General features: G+C 38.9%; 3 protein-coding genes across 4 annotated transcripts in view; all 3 read left to right on the top strand.

The window, feature by feature from the left end:
• The first annotated feature begins 1,610 nt into the window (after positions 1–1,610).
• LOC125384454 lies at positions 1,611–4,951 on the top strand. The gene is made up of 3 exons (XM_048403767.1): positions 1,611–1,752; positions 3,328–3,644; positions 4,757–4,951. The coding sequence occupies exons 1-3, from the start codon at positions 1,738–1,740 to the stop codon at positions 4,788–4,790; spliced, it is 366 nt and encodes a 121-aa protein (XP_048259724.1). The 5' UTR covers positions 1,611–1,737; the 3' UTR covers positions 4,791–4,951.
• Positions 4,952–5,106: 155 nt separating this feature from the next.
• On the top strand, positions 5,107–9,398 carry LOC124134801. Of its 2 annotated transcripts, none has more exons than XM_048403766.1 (3): positions 5,107–5,500; positions 6,562–6,717; positions 9,261–9,398. In XM_048403766.1, the coding sequence occupies exons 1-3, from the start codon at positions 5,305–5,307 to the stop codon at positions 9,278–9,280; spliced, it is 372 nt and encodes a 123-aa protein (XP_048259723.1). In that variant the 5' UTR covers positions 5,107–5,304; the 3' UTR covers positions 9,281–9,398. The 2 variants fall into 2 exon arrangements, with proteins under 2 accessions (XP_048259723.1, XP_046355801.2); XM_046499845.2 differs by lacking the exon at positions 9,261–9,398 and adding an exon at positions 7,180–7,499.
• A 9,319-nt stretch (positions 9,399–18,717) lies between these two features.
• Positions 18,718–20,529, top strand: part of LOC124134764 — a 40,872-nt gene continuing 39,060 nt past the window's right edge. The window contains exons 1-2 of the mRNA XM_048403345.1: positions 18,718–18,865; positions 19,364–19,677. Coding sequence (XP_048259302.1) covers positions 18,722–18,865; positions 19,364–19,677 — 458 coding nt within the window. The 5' untranslated portion in view covers positions 18,718–18,721. The remainder of the gene's footprint in view (positions 18,866–19,363; positions 19,678–20,529) is intronic.

Below are 20,529 nucleotides of genomic sequence, written 5' to 3' on the forward strand. Positions count from 1 at the left end.
GCAAATCTCCTGACAGTCACGAACGCAATTAGGGAATAAAACGTTTTCTGCAGAAATAAACTAAGTGCGAATCGTAAAAAGCCGAAATAAAGCAAGCTAATACCACATTCTCTGTAATTCAGCGTTGTCAATAAGTTACACATGTTCGTTCCTACATTGCACATCTTATCAACCAGCAAATAATTGGACAAGCAGGGAAAAACATTTCGCCAATAAGATTACATCTCCCGTGTAAGTACTCGGTGTTTCTAAGTTTTCAAGTATTTAAAGGGCAAGTTCACACGGAAATGAACCTATTTTTCTTGTACTTTTTCCACATTAAAAGTGTTAACATAGAAGTGTCATAGACAAAAATATAAAAATATCACAATTAATTAACATATTTTTCGCATTAAAACGATTTATATTTTTCACATTTACCAAGTGTTCTTTTTCCACAACAAAAACACCATGGCTTATGCCCCTTGCAATATGACGTCATTGGTGCCAATTGATAAACATTATGACGTCATCATGCTTTGTTAGAGCCGCTTCACGTGGTGTAGGTCCAGGTGTGTGATTCTAGCGTCTCAGATGCCAGCCAGCATAGTGTTATGCTGAGTCACCACTGCGCCGGAGTGTGTCGTAGGCCATGTTGTTTTACCGAAAACTGGTACTTGATATCTTTTGCGTTGAGAATAGACAGGGACCCATTTGAATTGGCACCAATTACGTCATAATCTAAGGGGGATAACTCAGGCCTGTTTAGCTCGAAAAACGAAGGCCTCATAACGGCATATCATTTTCACACTATTGTGAGCTTCCTACGTTCACTGTGAAAAAAATGAGTGTATATTTTCAAACACAGATACTAATTAATTCTAAAATTGCGTTTTGTTTAGAAAAAGAAAGAAAGTGATTTTTGCGTGTACACTTCCCCTTTAACAGACTTTGCGCTATTAACCGCAAGTTATCATGTTATCATTTATTATCATAGAAAGTTTTCTGGTTTTTTTAGCTGTTTGTGGACCTGTTTCTGAAACAAGTGGGGCGGTCGGGTAGCCAAGTGGTTAAAGCGTTCGCTCATCACGCCGAAAGCCCGGGTTCAATTCCCGACATGGGTACAATGTGTGAAGCCCATTTCTGGTGTCCCCAAACGTGATATGGCTTGAATATTGCTAAAAGCGGCGTAAAAACCATCCTCACTCACTCACTCTGAAACAAGTTATAACAATATTTAACATTTGAAACCTCACGCTGCGCGTTCGGTGCCAAATTCAATTTAGCACGACTACATTTACAAGTTCTTGTTCTACATTGAAAACACAGAATGTTTATCTCCTAATTAAACAATAAAGATCACAGATAAAATCTTATTCTCAATATTTATTTAGTCAGAATTAAAGCTCTATAAATAGTCTACATTTGGAGTCGATGCGATTACAGTTGTACACCTGAGGGATATATGGGTCAATTTATTATGGAAACATTCTTATTTCGGCCACCCCGATGAAATATTTAGTTCACTCGGATCTTTATCTCCGCGACACCATATATCTGTTATATCAAGTAGTGATACATCACTGGGCGTCCCTGGGCCACATGAGAGAGTGTCAGTCAAGCAGAAACGAGAGGGGTGTACATTAAATTATTCCTGTGTTGTTAAGGAGAGAGATAGTGACAGTCATTGCTCTGGGCCACACATTCGATTTCACAGCTAGTGTTTGTGTTACAGTTCGACTTCATTGGGACAAGCATATGGTAGGGAACAAGGTAAATATACCATGCCGTAGTAAACATATATAAATAATTTTAAATAAACCGTTTATTTGTGTGTTACACGTTATTGTTAGATGATGCAAGTAATATATTTTCTGTTATAGTTTCTGTTGAATCATGTTTAAACACAAATGTATGAAGAACTAACACACAAATAGGTTTGTTTCATTCAGGCGTTCTGGTACACGAAACGTTTGGCTTGTAATACAGTGCCATCAACATGCAGTGTTCACCAGCTATCTTGAGAGGAGCCATGGCGGAATATTTGGTGTCTCTCCTCCTGATTCTGATGCCTCTGTTGGGTGTGGATGCTCAGTCTTAACACTTCATGGGAGGATCAATGAGTTTTACGTTTATCGACACATCTAACCCAACTGAGTACACGGTATGGAAAAGAAAATATCGACGTCGTGAAATTATTTCCAGCTAAGTAACGGTCATCTCTGATAGTTGTCTCCCCTTGGAAAACGTGTGCGTGGTCTTTCTCTGAGCAGGCCAGTTTGACAGTAGAGAGTTATCAACCTTAAAGTTATTCTCCGATGAATATAGTACTTAATTCCCATAGCGGCACCATTAATACGACCGGAGCCTGCTCTGTGGTGGTTGCAAGACGTCTAACGGTGCCTCAAATTGCACTGTTGTCGGTATTTAACACTTTCAATGCACGTAGTTGATCTCGCTGCAAAAAAACACTTCTGCATGGTGTTGTTAGGGTAGCATTATCCGGGCGCTTCTTACACGTTTGTCCAATGAACGTTTCTTTCACTTTGGGGTTTTCAGGTACATATTTTTCAGTTTGTTGTTATTTCTTCTTGTGAGGAGTATAACTATAACTGTACGGATAAAATCCACATACTCATAAATGCATTTAACTATACCTGCTGTTAAATTGTAAAGTTCAAAATGCTCCTCAGGAAATAACAATGAATATCAGTTATTTTATTCCCATAACATAAAACGATGCAACAGAAACTATATAACTATATAAGTCATCTGGAATGAGTGTGTGTGAACTCCTGTCTTGAACAGTATCAAGTCATAAGGAAGACCATTCGACGTTTCACACAAAAAGTATAGCTACAAAAGCTTTGTCGTTTTACGTCAGGTGGCTGAAATGTTTATGCATAAGTTTACGTCTATTGCTTCAGCTGTTTTAACACTGATTTCAGTACAATGTGACCGCATTATGTGACCTCATTTCACCATCATGGTGTATTTCAACGTCACTGAGCGTTGCTGGATTTTTTACTTCCCACGCAAAATTCCATTCCTTTTCTTACAATGTAGAACGCTGCCATATAAAGAATGTGGACTAATACAAGTTGCATACCATTATTATACTTATATTTATCTATAGAAATACAGAAAATTGATTTACCATGGAAAGTGCAGATGTATACCTACAATGTTTAATTCATTTGAACAGTAGTTATGTAGGAGTAAATAAAACAAAACAATCACGGCCTTACAATTCTTCTTTTACAAAGTGACTAAAACGCAGTCGGATATGCTATAAATTTCTTTGTTTCAAGTTAAGAATTGCATGCGGTACATGCATTATTTTTTCAGGCCCTGTTAACTATCGTTACCGGATTGGTGTTGGGTGAAGGTCCTTGTGGAGAAAGATGTTCCATTTCAGACGTCGGAAGGAGCACAGTAACATCTCGAAATCATATGTTGGACATGAATGGGGATGTATATTTTGGAAACTGGACTTTTAAGGGCTACTACACACCAAGGAATACCACTTACAGTGTGATCACTGACGAAGTATCCAAGCGACTCCTTGGCGAAGTTGCAGCCGTAAATGTGCCTCTCAAGTGGGAACAGGAAATAGCGGAGGTCGTTCTTGACGTTGCTCCATATCCAACTTCTATGAGAGTTGAGTAGGTATATCTAATGTGATGTTTATTTTGATTTCAAACTTTTGCATATTAGTTGTTTCAAAAGCTGGTGTGTCCCTGTGTTCATTTTGTTGTTCGACCAACCTGGCACAGAACCATGACATAAAATATTGAATTAAAAACGTCCACGCCAGAGAAAAATCCATCTTGAATAGCTGCCGAAACAGATTCCATATGGCGAAATAGTGATGAAACTTGTATCAATGGATCACTGAAAATCATTGATGACACCCGGTGTTCGCGAAAAGGATAAGCAATTTTCATTTTCATTGAAATAGTAAGTGTCCGACAGTAAGGAGGCGTGAAAACTCCGTGTGAAGATTATAGCATGTGATAGCATCATGTTGACATGCGACGTGTCATATTAAATAAATTCGTATGAATGTCTACCTTAAAACTTCTGATGGTCCAACCTTGATTGAAGAGCGTAGTTGTAAGCAAAATATAAAATTTCTTATTTATTTCAATTTGTAATCTAACCTCGCGATCCAGTTGCAGATTATTAAAACGTTATATACACCAAACACTGCTTACCCAAAAAGATATTATCACTGATCTGACGATTACTGTGTTACACAAAAACTAAACGAAGGGACAACACTCTTATTTAGGATCCATTCGTCCTCGAATGACTAACTGAAATGCTTTCAAGGCGGCGCTTTCACTCTGGATTCTGACACTAATATGATTGGTAATATTCTGGATGACCATGGCAAATATGCGTACCTTGCTTACGGAATGACACGCCTGAACTTGTCCTACTCTCCATTGTTCTCGGTGTATTAGATTTGGTGCCTCCCAATCCGTTGACTGACATTGGTAGTGTACCCGGATTTGCTGCCAGGACAGCCCTTCTGTCAATCTGGGCAATGCAGAAGGCTGCAGTGTTTGGAAGACTTCCCATTCTCTGAATGGTTCTTTGTGAGTTTGACCAGGCAGCACTTCCCGAGAGAAGTCTAATTTGCTGACTGGACTGCGTGTAGAGGAGGCAAGGAGCCTGGGCTGATGATGGGCCCAACCAGTCTGACTGTTTGTTGCATTCATTTATTTTAATTTGTCAAATATGATAATTACAATAATGTCCATTTTGATAGCACTTCTACACAATGCCTAGTTCAACCCCAGTAAATGGAACAGTGTACATCATGATTGCAGTCCCTGGTCCTGATGAAATATACGCATTCGTGGTCAGTAAACAGAAAACTATATGCATTATTCTTCACGGGTCTTCATGTCATATGCTTCTTGATTTAAATTGATTTCGAGGAAAATATATAGTCGCCAAGCTCTAAATTAACAATATTTCGTTCCTAATGGGACTACGATGGACGTGATGTTATCAATATTCAGGCGGCGCATCAACCACCTAAATCCGTCGAGGTGGGTGTATATATATATATATATATATATATATATATATATATATATATATATATATATATATACACACCACACAATCATGTGACCACCCTACATCATAATATTGTTATCCAAAGCACGTGTAAACCTGAATAACTCAAAGTAGTTCATCATGTGACCATTTTATTTGCATTTTCATTATCTGGAAACCAATGAAACCTCAGTGACTATTTAAAGGGATAGCTGAGTCGGATTTGGAATTATTCCCCAGGAAGCGTCCGAGATGACACACGCAGGTTGTTGTGGTACGACTTCGATCTTCGTCAAGGTGTCAGCATTCTTGTTTCTCTTTGCATTTGGCCTTCTTCTTCTGGGGTTCGGGACGCCACTATGGAGTGCAAGAGGAGGTCAGAACGAAGGACTCTGGGAGAGGTGCACCGGGAGCGTATGTGTCTCAACTCCATCTGATCCACTAGGAGGTATGTCTAAAATGTGGAGTGTTCTAAATGTACGATTTAGATAACCCAAAAGATGAAGTGAAACGAAATATATCTGTCTTCACGTGGATGGATTCTATTAAATAAACAGCTCCTTAACACAATAACCAGTAATATGTAATAATGACAACGCCTTTATTTAGATGTAGAAAGCAATTAACGTCTTATTATAACCTTTAAACAAACCATCGGGATGCATATTTCAGTCTTATGTGAACAACACGCAAATGAAACTGTTTTTACAGTATACTCTATGTCAGTGCAGATAGAGAGCATCGATGTTAAATTCTTATCCAGTGAAACGGGGGCACGGGTGGTCCAGTCGTCTAAGGAGCCGGGATTCGCTGTGCAGAGTCGCGTCCCCTATGATTGTGTGTTCGAATCCCGGTTCGCCCCGATTATGTTTCTAGGTTTGTCAGCACCATACCCGTGCTCCTGGGTTTCACCAAAGTGGTAAACGTCTCAGATCTGCATCACTGCGGGCTTTCCTCCAACATAAAGCTGACACGCCGTGGTGTAACTAGAATACTGTTAAAAGCGGCGTTAAATCAAACTCACTCACTATACAGTGAAACGGCGGTTGCTCGAACTTCATGAATTTTTGGTTGCAACTTTAAGGCACAAATGTACTAGCATATTCTGATCGTCACAATAGTAGAATGTTGGTACTTCGTTGGTCTCGAATTACAGAAAACTCGATTATTTTCAGGATCGGAGAGATTGTGAGTAAACGAGGTTTTATATTATCTAATAAATATAAGGTACACGCCATGTTACAGTACATAATACACTTATCATGCAGATCAACAGCTGTTTTATATATTAGAGAAGGTACACGCCATGTTAACTAATGTATCATTATGCACTGTATCTTACAGGACAAATCTTGCAGATCTATGGTTTACATAGATCTATTGGGGAAGGAACACACCATGTTACAGTACTTTATTCACTGCATCTTGCAGATTAAGACTGGTTTACCTATGTCTATTTGGGGAAGGGCCACACCATATCATTGTATCATTGTTTCCTCTATCTTGCAGATGAAGGCTGGTTTATTGCCGTGCAAGTGGTTGTGACGATTGGCTTGATCCTTGGTTTTGTCGGCGTCATTCTTTCTTTCATCCTCCTGTGTGATGTCGCATGTGTAAACAAAATTGTAATCCGGATTGCAGCGATCATACACGCCTTTATACCAGGTAGGAGTAGTTACAGTTCCTGTTTCCAAATGTAAGAATTCAACTGGACCATTCACATCTTTGTACCGGTTTAGAGAGGTTATTGTTTCCAAATGTAAGAATTCTACTCGACCATTCACAACTTATTGTCTTGATTCCGGGTAAGCAAAGGTATGCTTGTCGTAAGAGGCGACGACATAGATGCGTACGTTGTCAATCACTGGATTGTCTGACCAGACTCGATGATTTACAGACCGCCGTCATATAGCTGGGATATTGCTGAGTGTCGTTGAACAAAAATCAGTCGATCAATAATACCATTCCTAAATAAGAATATTCAAAACAGAAATAAGTAGAAAGTGTCCCCCCTCGATCAATGGTTACCCGTATGATACCAAACTCAAACATACAAATACAAATATAAATGTAACTAAGGCCTTCTAATCATAGCATGTGCTGATTCATATATAAATCTTTTTAAAGCTGCCTTGCTCTTGTGCGGTTTGTTTGTCTACTGGATCAGAGGCGAGATATATTTCGCCGTCTTCTATCTGGGTTTTTCCTGGGGGATCACTCTTATTGCCGCCATCGTCTTCATCGTTGCTGGCATACTCCTCTCCATCGACATTGACCGCTTCTGCAACAAACCTGTAGAATGTGATGAAGCTACAGCAACATGCTGCACACGCCTTGACTAAATAGTGTCAAGGTCGCGATGTGGTCAATAAGTCAAAGGAATGAAGGCATGTCATAATGTATTATGTATAATGTATACTATCTGTCAATAAAGCAATTTTTGTATATGCCTTGGTGTTTTATCATTACGATATACGAAATAGCCATGAGATTAGGTAGGCTGCGATCCAATCATAGTGAACACCATTCAAATAGTCAGTCACAGATAGCCGTTTTTGTCTACGCCTCCAGCAACTTATAGCCATTGAAAGACGGGAGTAATATATGTAACCACTGTCGCACTGTGAGTCGTACTGTTGGAATACTGTGTGCATCACGATGAAGGTCTATGATCGATTCCCCACATGGGTACAGTGTCTGCACCAAGATGTCCCCGGCTGTAATGTTGCTGGAACATTGCTAAATGTGCTGTACTATCGTACGGTTGGAATAACGATAACACCGGGGATGTATTTTCTCTACTTTATTCCACGTACCAAGCTGAACTCCGCGGAACTGGCGAACCTCGCCCGGAGCTGGCTAGATATCCCTGGCCGCTGACCTTGTCGGGTCATCCTGGTCATTCCTAGATTCCAGCTTGCTCCATAGCAATTACATACATTAATACATAAAGTCTATTCTACCCATGCACATGCACTGTTCTTGATTCTACGTTCCCTACTTTGTTACACAATACAATATTTATTTTCATTTACGGTTTCTCAACACCATTTATATAAAGCACAGTTATATCGATGAACAACAATTAATTCATATTTCTAACATATTTTTCACTACAATAGTACTATAAAACCATACTCACTCGTTGACACGGGGACAAGGATTACTATGTAGCCACAACTCCGTATAGATCCGCTGATCGTGTTATGGTCCTTGTTTTGCTCGATGGTTTCACAAAAACGGCATATGTTTATGGCAGGTGACACTTTGTATATTACATCCATTTGGCTGCCACATATGTAATGCAGTTAAAAACGCGCCCAAACCTGAGACACTAACGCTCTATTTCACTCATTCACTCCGATAAATGCACATCTAAATAACTTCATATATACACATTTACTTCATAATAAAGATAGATATGTTGCGTTCCTGTTTGGACAGGGAAAGAAGTATTATTACCTTGACCAAAGGACGTGGCATATTTGTTCAGTGGTCTAGGATATTGCATAACTGAAGTAACAGTAAACAGAGAACTAACCATAATTTGTGGTGATAAAAACAGAGAGGGTTAAAACTGTAACGTCGCCTTGACATTCCCGCCCAATAGAAATGCTTTCCTCTAATCTTAGGGCGTTGGTGAAATATGTCTCAAGATTACAGTTGAATGTTTCTCGACCTTATTTAAAGTACAAGTTTAGATAAATGTTCCACCGAGCTCACACCTCGCTTTCAAAATGTCCAAACATTCATATTGTTCATCATCCATCTGTTCAGTGTGTATGAAATCTAACTGGTCAAATGAAACACATGTGAAAAATATAAAACCGTGTCTTCATGGACATGATTAAAAAGGAATAACCTTTATTCTACAAATCCCCAAGATAAACTTAAAACAAAAACTATCATTAGTTTAACTCATATCCTTAAGATATTCTTATCTTTGCATATTTTACCTTTTGATGTCTGTACTGTGTCACCCACATCAACTACATTATCTTTCATCACCTATGCATAGGAATCTTTTTGACATGCCAAATGTTATTAATTCATCTGTGTCCCTCGCAAGCTCCAACGCTCATACAGATTGGTCAATTGGTCATAATTCTTTGAAGGTAAAAAACCCAGTGAATTTGAACAAAGTGAAAATCGATTCAAAATTGAATAAATGATACTGTTGAATGTAAGTAATATTTCCCTTTTTGTAGAGTCTCTATCTGAAAAGTGAAAAGCCATCAGTGTCAACACCAGTTGTATCCACGGTAAAAGTGTCTCCTTATCGCAGAGTGAATACCCTGGTGGTGGAAGAACGTCATGACCAACCCGACTGAAGATTGTAATGTTCATTAAAACTATCGCATCTCTAAAATTATGTCTGTTTGTCGTTTCTGCTTCATGAGTACATATCTTCTGTATATCAGACACGGCATGACCTAGATTTCCACAGTTCAACACTGAACTGCTCACGGAACTTGAGGTTACTTACGCCAGCGCATTCAAGTACAGACAATACGACATGTGACTGCGCAACGTGAACTTTTTTGTATCTGCTCCTGCAAAACGCCGCACCCCACAATGTGACGGCGGCCTGTACATATTTGAGTCTGGACAATCCAGTGATTAATATTGTGTGGGTACGATGTCACACCAAGAACTAAGTCAGCGAACCTGCCAACCCATCTATTAATACGACCGGCATAGGTTGCTGTTGAGCAATTTAAACCCGGCATCCCCACGGGGTTCGATACAAGGAAATTCGTCTCAATAATGTTGCAATATTTCGTAATATAATATGCGACATGTTACTAATTGCCAAAGGAAAACCTTTAATAGTTGTTTGCTTCTTAAGTAGATGTTATATTTCAAGAGGAGGAAACTATCCAAGACATTCAACAGTGCCACGGGGAAACGTCCCAGCACCACCGACATGACCCATTTGGAACCGTTTACGTACACCACATTGTGGGGAAATCATGCACAGGAGAAACTTCGAGAACATTCGACATACGCACCAAAGAACACATTCAAGTGTTCAGAATCCAAACAAGATACCAATTTGCGGTATCAGACCAAACCCAAAAATATCCCAATCACGAGATTGACTGCATAGTGACGACCGTTCTCTGATCTAAATGTAGCATTAAAACAATATGGTCTTACCTTACGAATGCGTTTATGCATTTACGAATGCGATCACTGCTACGGAAAGCCTTAATTTTGAAATGAGTAAGAAAGTAGTATTACCATCCCAATCAATTACCGAATACCACCAATTCAGAGCTAATTAACTTTGAGCTAATAAGAACTGCTGTGAAACGTTGGGTGCATTATTTATGTCAACTCCTAGATTTGTGCTTTGTCAGAGGGATCCCATACTCATCAGTTTCAAAATGCAGAAATCTTCTACGAAAGGGGATCGTTTTAGATTGTCCTCACACATTAAGCTAGCGCGACTTTATATAACTGAAATACTGTTCACAGCGGCATCCAACTAAATGCATTCACTCACCCGGTTTACCTATCAGAAGACCGCCTCCGTGGTTTAGTGGTAGAGCGTCCGCCCGGAGAGCGGAAGGTCCGGGGTTCGATCCCCGGCCGCGTCATACCAAAATACGTTAAAAGATGGTACTTGTTCCTTACCATGTCAGGCGCTCGGCATTAAGGGTCTAAAACAAGGACTGGTCGGCTCGGAGTCAGTATACTGTGTCTGAGTGGAGTATTCATGTTAAACCTCGGCATGGTATCTCAGTGGGCTAGCACTATATATCGGCAGTCCTGACTAGTACAAGCAGCCACACACACACATGCATGCACGTCGCTATATAAGTGCAGTAATCTTGGACGCGACGTTTAACCCCATTTCACCTCACCTATCACAACCGGTTAGTGCATCCACTTGTATGCGTATGAATACAGGATACACATGATCTAAAGGTCTCAATGACTTCATATGTTTCATTTATACATTTATATTCACATATGCACCTCAAACATGATGAGATCACCTCAGTACTTAACTTCACTTTGGTGCATGACGACGGATTTGTTATTGTGCGAAGAAACTGAAAGAAGCTTGCGTAAACAACCTGTGTTCCGTGCTTGCACGATACAGCCCAGTGAATTCCTTTCCCGTTAGCGTATGCTCAGACATGCTGTCTTTTCCCTCAACGATATATTCTTGATCATCACACCCAGTGTTCTCACCCATTCCGAGTCGATACACAGACTTTGAGAGTACTGGGGAAACTACTTTCCTTGTCACTGAATATAATTAATCGTTTCATATCCCTTTTTCACTTTCGCCGAGCATATTTGATATACTTGGTATTTTACTTTGACAAAAACCTAAACCAAAATATTTTGTGTGTGAAAGTAAGCATGATTTTTGAAAATTATAATCACTTATACATCGATTTTATATTTCTAGATAAATACAGTATTTTATCACTCAATACATAACTAAAAGCTTTTTCTCAACCTCAGTTGCAATTCAGTGCACAATTTTGTAAATGATTATGCAGTAAATATATCTTCTATCACACGACTACTCCTCTGCACGGTTGACCCAGTCGTCTAAGGCGCACCAATTCTCTGCGCAAAGTTGCGTCCCTTCGGCACGTCAGACACCTATGATCGTGGGTTCCAATCCTGGTTCGAATTATGTTACTAGGTTTGTCAGCACCATACCCGTGGTAGAGAGTTTTACCAAAATGGTAAACCACAGAGACCTGAATCACTTTGGGCTCTCTCCTCACATTAAGCTGACACGCCGGGGTAAAACTAGAATACTGTTGAAAGCGGCATGAAACCCAACTCATTCACTCACTCACACGACTTAACAAGACCCTCAAAAGAAGCCAAATAACGACATCCTTTGTTTTAAAAACGATCACGGGAAGTTTTTTTTCTTATGAAAAATGGTATCAATTAATTCATAAACGTACGAATAGATTGAGGATCACACTTGTGCGAATGTCAGAAAACTGTGTTACTATGCATATGTCAGCTTTGAGGTAGGTACTATGCGGATCTAGCGAAACCATATGACTCTGACCAGTTCGACCAAGACTTTTAACATGGTATTGACAATGAAATTGCGAAATTAGCCTTTATTAATGAAACAATGAAACTAATACATGTGTTTGTGCTGAAATATCCGTGGTCACTCGATATGTACAGAAACTAAAGCAGATCAAATCACCTGGCCCTAATAATATTTAAAATGAACATGTGATGTTTGGTGATGAGCTTCTCGTGCGGAAGTTAGCACTATTATTTAATGCTATTTTCAGACTTCGGTACACACCTGCAGCCTGTAGACACGGGGTAACTAGATCTATATATAAGGGTAAAAAAGATAAATCACAGATTAGAAACGAGCATGCCGAAATGCCTTTAATTTTCCGGATATGTTGCGGTTGGCTTTGGGAAAGAGCACGGTGCGGTCATGTCGCTATTTACCCCCATTGAATGTGTACAAAGTTATGTTAACAGGTATCATGTACACACAGCATTTCTAGATAACGAGAAAAGGTTTTGATCGAATATGGCACTCGGGTCTCTTCGTAAAACTCTATCATATTGGTATTAGAGGTAAAATGTGGTCTCTGTTAGATCACTGTTATACCTCCATGTTTGCGTGTGTTCAGTATAAGGGCGAGCGATCTGAATTATTTGCTGTTGGACAATGTATAGGTCAGGGTAGAGTTATCTCAGCTTGGCTTTTTCTTGTGATATAAATGACCTCATAACTGTGTTTCTGGCGATTAACTTATAATGCATAGTATAATTGTTGTGATTCATAAAAAGTAGCAATTATTGTGTTCACATGCTTATCAATTTGGAGATTATGACATACCTTTGTTTGCTAATGTGAAATATGCGGGTGTTGTTCCACAAGGTAATCTTTCTTTCAAATTATATATTGAAGAGAGCGGTACAAAAGCAATTCGCACTCTTAATTCTCTTTACTACAGCATTTTCATTTTCAGCATGTCATCTTAAACTGTGAATGTATACTTTCAGAGAGAGAAGTATTCTTTTCCGCTCTTATTGATAATCTTGATGTTGAAATGTATGTTAGAATAGAGATGATCGAAGACCGTGATATGTTAGCATTCTTTCTTGGTGCAGATAACAATGACATTTATGAAATAACGTGGCATTTCTTTTGTATAGAATTCTCAAAGTATTTATATCAATTTAAAAACATTAAAATATCCGAAACAACGTATGGTAATATAACCAAAAGTTCTCACTGTTTATAGCTTATATAAATATGCGAGACATTGATATAAAATATATGCTTGATTTTTTTGTTATTTAATTATTTAATTACATAATTTCGATGTTTTGAGAATCTTCGGATGTATCTGGAGGAAATAAAGACATTCATTCATTCTTTCATTGTTTTTAAAGCGATCATAGGAACACCATTTTATTATGAAAATGGTATCAATTTATTCATAAACGTACGATTAGGTTGAGGATCACCCATGTGCGAATGTCAGTGAATGAATTGCGAAAATATTATTAGAAATATGTATTGAAGTATAAAACATCGGCGTGACCAAGTAAGGCTTGGGTCGAAATATGCTGTAACTTGTAAACTATAATGCAAGCCACATGACTACAACCAGTGTTTCTGCTACGTTTACATATACAAAGAAAATCAACACTTTCACGAAGTGAATGATGCTAAACTGAAACAACTATTTATCATACATATATATCATATAACACATACACATAGACAAGAAACAAAAATGTACTTTGGAAGGTTATAATGCATTCACAAATCGTGTCAGAAATAGGGCAATGAAATCCTTAACTGTCATGTTTTTAACGGAGTGACGGGTGATGCAGATGATGTCATTTTGTCTTACGATCTCAACCTTATCGCTCAGGCTGACAAAGACCTATTTTTGCTTTGTGAAACCAGTGTAACTTCAGACGAATGTAATCTTAATTCTAACACAAGTGAACCACATTAATTATATTTCGGAGGGGGGCCTACTTGCGCCTTTGTATCCAAGTTCCATGATTGTTAATTGGATTGTCAGCACTAACCCATAATGTAATATGTGGTAAATGTTAACGTCACGTCGTTAAATAACTGAGATATTGCTTCAAGGATTTAAACATTGACTGGCCAACAGTTTTTTAATATGTAGAATTCTCAATCAAAAGAGCCTACATGTATGTACCAAATATCACCCCTTGAAGGGGATTGCGGTATTGATCGCATAATACACCTCCAGCGCCTCGCTTTCACCCTTATCCAGATATGCTATCACTGCTGGGTGATTTTAGTCCTTAGACATCGAGCTGAGGGTTAATCACACGACTCTCCGTGATATAAGTGACACACTTTGTGTCCAACACACCCACTCACTAATCACACAGCACTCCGTGGTATAAATAAAATTCTATTCAAACCAGTATTAAACCAAAACTCACCCACTCCCTAATCACACAACGCTCCATGGTATAAGTGAAATACTGTTCAAACCAGTGTTAAACCAAACTCACTCACTCACTAATCACACAACGCTCCATGGTATAAATGAAATAATTTTCAAGCCAGTGTTACAACCAAACTCACTCATTCACACGACGCTCCATGGTATAAACGAAATACTGTTCAAACCAGTGTTACAACCAAACTCACTCACTCACTAATCACACAACGCTCCATGGTATAAATGAAATCCCTCACTAATCACAGCACACTCCATGGTATAAGTGAAATACTGTTCAAACCAGTGTTAACCCAAACACACCGGTACCCACTCACTAATCACACAACGCTCCATGGTATAAGTGAAATACTGTTCAAACCAGTGTTAATCCAAACTCACTAACTCACTAATCACACAACGCTCTGTGGTATGAGTGAAATACTGTTCAAACCAGTGTTAAACCAAACTTACCCACTCACAAATCAAACAACCACTTACCAACTATCAATTATGCTTTTGATACAACTAATGAAGAAATTCACCTTTGTATTTTCAGTGCTTCTGATAGCTGTATAGACAGTGTGTGTATCAAACGGTGGAAATGATACATGGAGGTAATGTGTTCATGATCCTGCTGAATTCTTCGTTTACTGTCGTGAAAGAAACGTAATACATTTTAATCTCCATTTCAATTCAAGTTTAACACTCACCAATGATGACACTTAAAGCATTTGACTTGACTGCATGATTGACTGTATATTCATAAAAAGGTATTAAATATCAATTTAAAAGATCTGTATTGTGTCAGCTGTATAACTCAACTAACGTTTCTTCTAAGAAATGCCTTATCGCAGGCAAAGGTTTGCAGACTAAAACAAACACCACTTATAGTCTTTAGGGGGTGGTGGTGGTGGTGTTTGTGGTGTGTGTGTGTGTGTGTGTGTGTGTGTGTGTGTGTGTGTGTGTGTGTGTGTGTGTGTGTGTGTGTGTGTGTGTGTGTGTGTGTGTGTGATTTGCTATTATAGGTTCAAATAATCATCGCGTGTAACGACTGATCCTTGTCGCGATCGATTATGGTGATCATCGCCGATCATTTGGAGATTTTACTCTGGCGTCTCTAACGCTCTACAGATAAGTACTACCTACAAAAGATAATGGAACCAAATATTTGAATGTAGTTATCGTTGAGGTGTACATTTACAATACCGTGGCGTTCCATCTGAACGCAACATTTAATCACGATGAAATTTCACATCATACATGAACAGCACGAGAAGCACGTACACACAAAAGCCAAACGCTAAATAATGCCTCCGAGACAGTATATCAATGAACAGGCATTATGGCGAATTGTGAGTAACAGGGAGGGGGACGTCAATTTCCCCAGTTGCCAGAAAATCAAAGATTTCTCCATTATTGGACAAGTACCCTCAAACGAGTGGGTGTGCAATGAGACCTGGGCGTAGCAGGCCTAAAATAAGTAATACCAACACAAACACGTCTCTTAATCGACATTAATTGCAATACGCAATAGATTCAGCTCCGTTACGTTTGAAAGCAAGGGGTCCTGTGAAGGGTTTATATGTTGTTTAACGCCGCTCTCAGCAATATTCCAGCTTTATGACGGCCTGTGAAGGGTGTGAACCTAACACCTTACATTGTGCCACAGGCGGCAAGGATTGGGGTGGGCTAGGCAACATCAGATACGGTAATGGCGTTACACCCCGTTTGCAGACGAATCAAGGTTTGTCCTTCAATTTGAATGATAGTATAAAACGTTGTTGGCGACGTAGCGGCGAGTGGTATGACAGGGCAACAATTCTTGACCATGATCGGTATGGACAGACAGACAGACAACAGATAATATATTTTTACCTAAGAGTTACCTAATTGATACTTTCTTTTGTTGAAACACAAACATTAGACATTTTGCAAAATTTATCATTGTATCATTGTTGGGGTCTTTCTAAACAAAAATAATGATGATTAACTGCCTTTGGGATACACATTTCCCGCCGACTTATTGTATATAACATGACGTTGATCCTCAATTACACGACAGTGTTTACATAAGACGGCATCATCCTCAATATTGGCAACACCCCTACAAACAAGTTGAATACCAAGCGTATTTTGTCCACATCTAAATATGGCTATTAGCCTTATATATTCACAATGCTTAATATTTGATCGCCAACGATATAAGATTTATGCAGTTTATAGAATGAGAGGGTCTTGCTGCCTAGAGATGCAGACCCAGTACCCGCCAACAATGCCCCGCTTGGGGTGTCTCTTCAGGCTGAATGGCGTGCAATATTAAGGATAACCATGCACAAGTTTATCAACAGTATGCCATAAATGTGTCCTGCATGTATCGCCCAACATGGTGGACACACCAGGTCTACACGCCCGAAATTATTTAAAAGACATTAATCGTTATTACACTTTCACTATCATTTCACCAGTTTCCTTATTTTGTGTCGGTTGTATACATTAAAGGAAATAAAAACAGTAGTACGCATTCAAAGTCATTTAATTACGTGTGAATACTGTTGAATATATGTTTATATCTTGCCATAAAGATTCTTTAACACCTGGTTCAGTTGCTATCTTGTCCACAGTAGGCCCTCCTATGACGTGCAATAACGATTTCCATTATGTGTCAGTGTTTATCCTCTACTACGATCTGACAACTGTTTACTTTGTGACGAGGCGATTATGTTTGCAAACATCTGATCGATCGTTGTTTGTTGGATGTAATTTATTGTCAAAGTCTTAAGATATCTGTCACTGTGATGACTTCGTCAGTATTTAGTTCAATCGGATTTTTCTTTACATATCTATTGTACCAAGTATTGATACATTATTGGAAGCAGGACTGTCACTGATTATCGGCTAAAGTGAGATTATAAGTCTGAAAGACATGATGCATGCCTTGCGAGAGGTATAAATTTACACAAATAGACTGATAGGGGCGTATAGTTGCCCCCTATAGAGACAAGGCACAGTAATCATATTACCTTTATTCCTGTGTTGTTAAGGAGTGAGTTATCCGTGGCTTTATATTGTCCATCGATGATCTGGGCCATACATTTACCGCTGGTGAGTTTCGCTCTTATACATCATTGTTGACCAGCGTATGATCAGGAACAAGGTGAATATATAATGGAAATATTTTATAATATTCATTTGTTGCGATATTATGTAGTTTATACACTTACTATTATGCCTACTCTATTCTTAAAAATGTAGAAATTTAGTACGAGTAAATTAAGATTAATATGTTCTTACTTTGCGATACACAATATGCGAACATGCTTGAATTACAAAGACATATATTGAAGCATAGAAACAGCATAACTCCTATGTCAAACTATATGTACAGCGTTAGATTGATATTTATCTGGTTATATTACCTTCATTTAACATCACAAAATTATCCATGTCTTTACAGGTTTGTACAAATATGTATGTTCAAATGCATGTTTTCTTCTTGCGTGTGTGCCTGTGTGCCTGTGTGCCTGTGTGTCTGTGTATCTGTGTTTGCACGTTTCTTCTTTGATAAAGCTCTCAGCAATATTCCAGCTAAATAATCTTGTCCAGACTAAACAATCCAGTGATGAATATTATGAACAACGACCCACGATCGGGGCACGGTGGCACATCAACCAGGTCACCGAGTCTGACTACCCCCTTCATTAGGCCAAAAGAAGTATAGTCCCCACCAGTGTCATTTTCAACCCCCGCGCACGATGCCTCTCTTGTCTGTACAGCTCTGTGTGTGTTTGTGTGTGTTTGTGTGTCTGTGTGTCTGTGTGTTTGTGTGTGTGTGATATTATATGTATTTTTTGGTTTTCGAGTGCATTTTAGACATCACTGTACTGAAAATATATGAATTGCTGCAAAAGAGACAAAATGCCGGAGACAACAACGTTTTTTTTCCTCAGAATGCGAAGATGGGCTATATTATGTAAATAAACTTGTCAGCAACAACAAAAAGGGGGAAAACCATGTCTCGCGTCATTTTAGGCCAAGCCCCCCAAACCAGGACCTTAATTCGTTTTTTGGGGGGCCTCAACTCGCTGTTTACTACAAGTATTGGTTGCGGAGACAAAAAAATTTACTCCAATGTTCTTTCAGGTGGTCTGATACTTTGACAGTTAGGAATGTGATACACTGCAGTCTACGCACGGTGTTCACCAACTATCATGAGAGAAGTCATGGCGGAATATTTGTTGTCTCTCCTCCTGATTCTGATGCCTCTGTTCGGTGTGGATGCTCAGTCTAAACACTTCACAGGAGGATCAGTGAGCTTCAAGTTCGTCGATACATCGAAACCAACAGAGTATAAGGTATAGGCTTTATAATCATGTTTGTGTTGTTATAATTGAGATACACGTCTCGATGCCGCATACACATATTTGCACGAAAGTATTCTTGTTGGTCTGTTTTTATTATCACTACCGCAAAATATTGCACAAACTAACGACATATTTCCGATAATGAAGCCGATATTCAGGTGACATTTAGCGATTAAACGTATCAATGCCATGTGAAGAAATACATTAGTTTCGTATACAAAAGCATTGCAGAAATAATATTGGCCGCTATTTCGAACGAGGTATGTCATTATACAGTAACGGACATGAATACCTTATTTGCATGTTTAAACTTACATACTTGAAAGAGAATGTAAGAGACTGATATTTGAATTAATTTTCATTTGTACAAACTTTCTACGTCAATGGTTAAAGAAACAGTTAGCCATAACATGCACGGTGACCGACCGTTTTGTTCAAACTGAAAAATATGATGAAACAATCAGGTTTCTAAACATATCCCTTTTCCAGATCCAATTAACGATTGTTACCGGATGGACGTTGGGTCAAGGACCCTGTGGCGAACACTGTTCGATCAATGACGTGGGAAGAAGCACAGTTATAACTCGAAATCATATGTTAAACATGAATGGCGATGTATATTTTGGAAACTGGACTTCGGAGGCTGGATCCGGAAGTAGCGTCACTTACAGTGTGATCACTGACAAAGTAGCCAAGAGACTCACTGGCGAAGTAGCAGCCGTAAATGTGCCCCTCGGGTGGGAACAGGAAATAGCGGAGGTCATTCTTGAAGTCGATCCATTACGAAAATATACAGATATTGAGTACGTGTAATCAGCTTGTTATTTTCTGTCAAATTATTACATATTATACTACGTTTGTCTTGTAGTTCAGAAGGTGAACGTACGACTGTATTATAAGATGGCATGCACCAGTGCTCAATCTATTGTTCTACCAAAGTCGCCACGATGAAAAATTCTTTCTGCATCTTTTTTTGGCCAATATTGCATGCATGCATATGTAATCGAATGATGATGTTCCCCGTGATTTGAAGTTTTACTTCTTTCGACTAAATAAATAAGGCGAAGCACTTGGTTTGATTCCCAACATTGGTACACGCACTTGTACGCAGGCCTCTTACAATGATTTGTCGCCTTTTGGTTTAATATTTGTTTGGTTCAAATCACGATAATGCGGCAACGCGACAGCGCGAAAATGCGAAAAATGGCCAACATGTCGCATTGTCGAGGTTTGGTTATTTTTTACACTCTTTGCTTGTTTTTGTAAGGGATTCCATAGTAAGGGGATACAAGTGCTGATTTGATCTACTTACGTCCATATAATGTATCACAGGAAATAATAATTTACTAAACACCATGGGTAACTGTCATTTAAATGATTGTAACTTGATATAGAGAGGATATGAGTAGTATAGAACGGGTCCGCAGGAACCTTTTTTGGTTGAGGGAGGTTGAGTGAAAATAGGGAAGGTGATTGGTTGATCCAAGTCACGTGATCGGATAGGATGACTCATGCATCAACAGCACGTCACAGGTGAGGGGGAATGAAAGGTGTGTGTTTATAAAGACAGAAAAGAATTCATAAGAAAACAAAAGTAAAAGGTTATGAATAGGGCTAAATGTATAGCGTGCTGCCTTGAATAGACAGACCGTACC

The sequence above is a fragment of the Haliotis rufescens genome, unplaced genomic scaffold, assembly GCF_023055435.1.
Source record: "Haliotis rufescens isolate VD_foot unplaced genomic scaffold, xgHalRufe1.0.p SCAF_3, whole genome shotgun sequence".
NCBI lineage: Eukaryota > Metazoa > Mollusca > Gastropoda > Lepetellida > Haliotidae > Haliotis > Haliotis rufescens.

Coding starts and splice junctions, on each gene's coding strand:
- LOC125384454 (XM_048403767.1), top strand. Junction 3,645..4,756: donor CCAACTTCTATGAGAGTTGA/GTAGGTATATCT, acceptor CCATTTTGATAG/CACTTCTACACAATGCCTAG.
- LOC124134801 (XM_046499845.2), top strand. CDS start 5,305: ATGACACACGCAGGTTGTTGTGGTACGACTTCGATCTTCGTCAAGGTG. Junction 5,501..6,561: donor TCCATCTGATCCACTAGGAG/GTATGTCTAAAA, acceptor TCTATCTTGCAG/ATGAAGGCTGGTTTATTGCC. Junction 6,718..7,179: donor CATACACGCCTTTATACCAG/GTAGGAGTAGTT, acceptor ATCTTTTTAAAG/CTGCCTTGCTCTTGTGCGGT.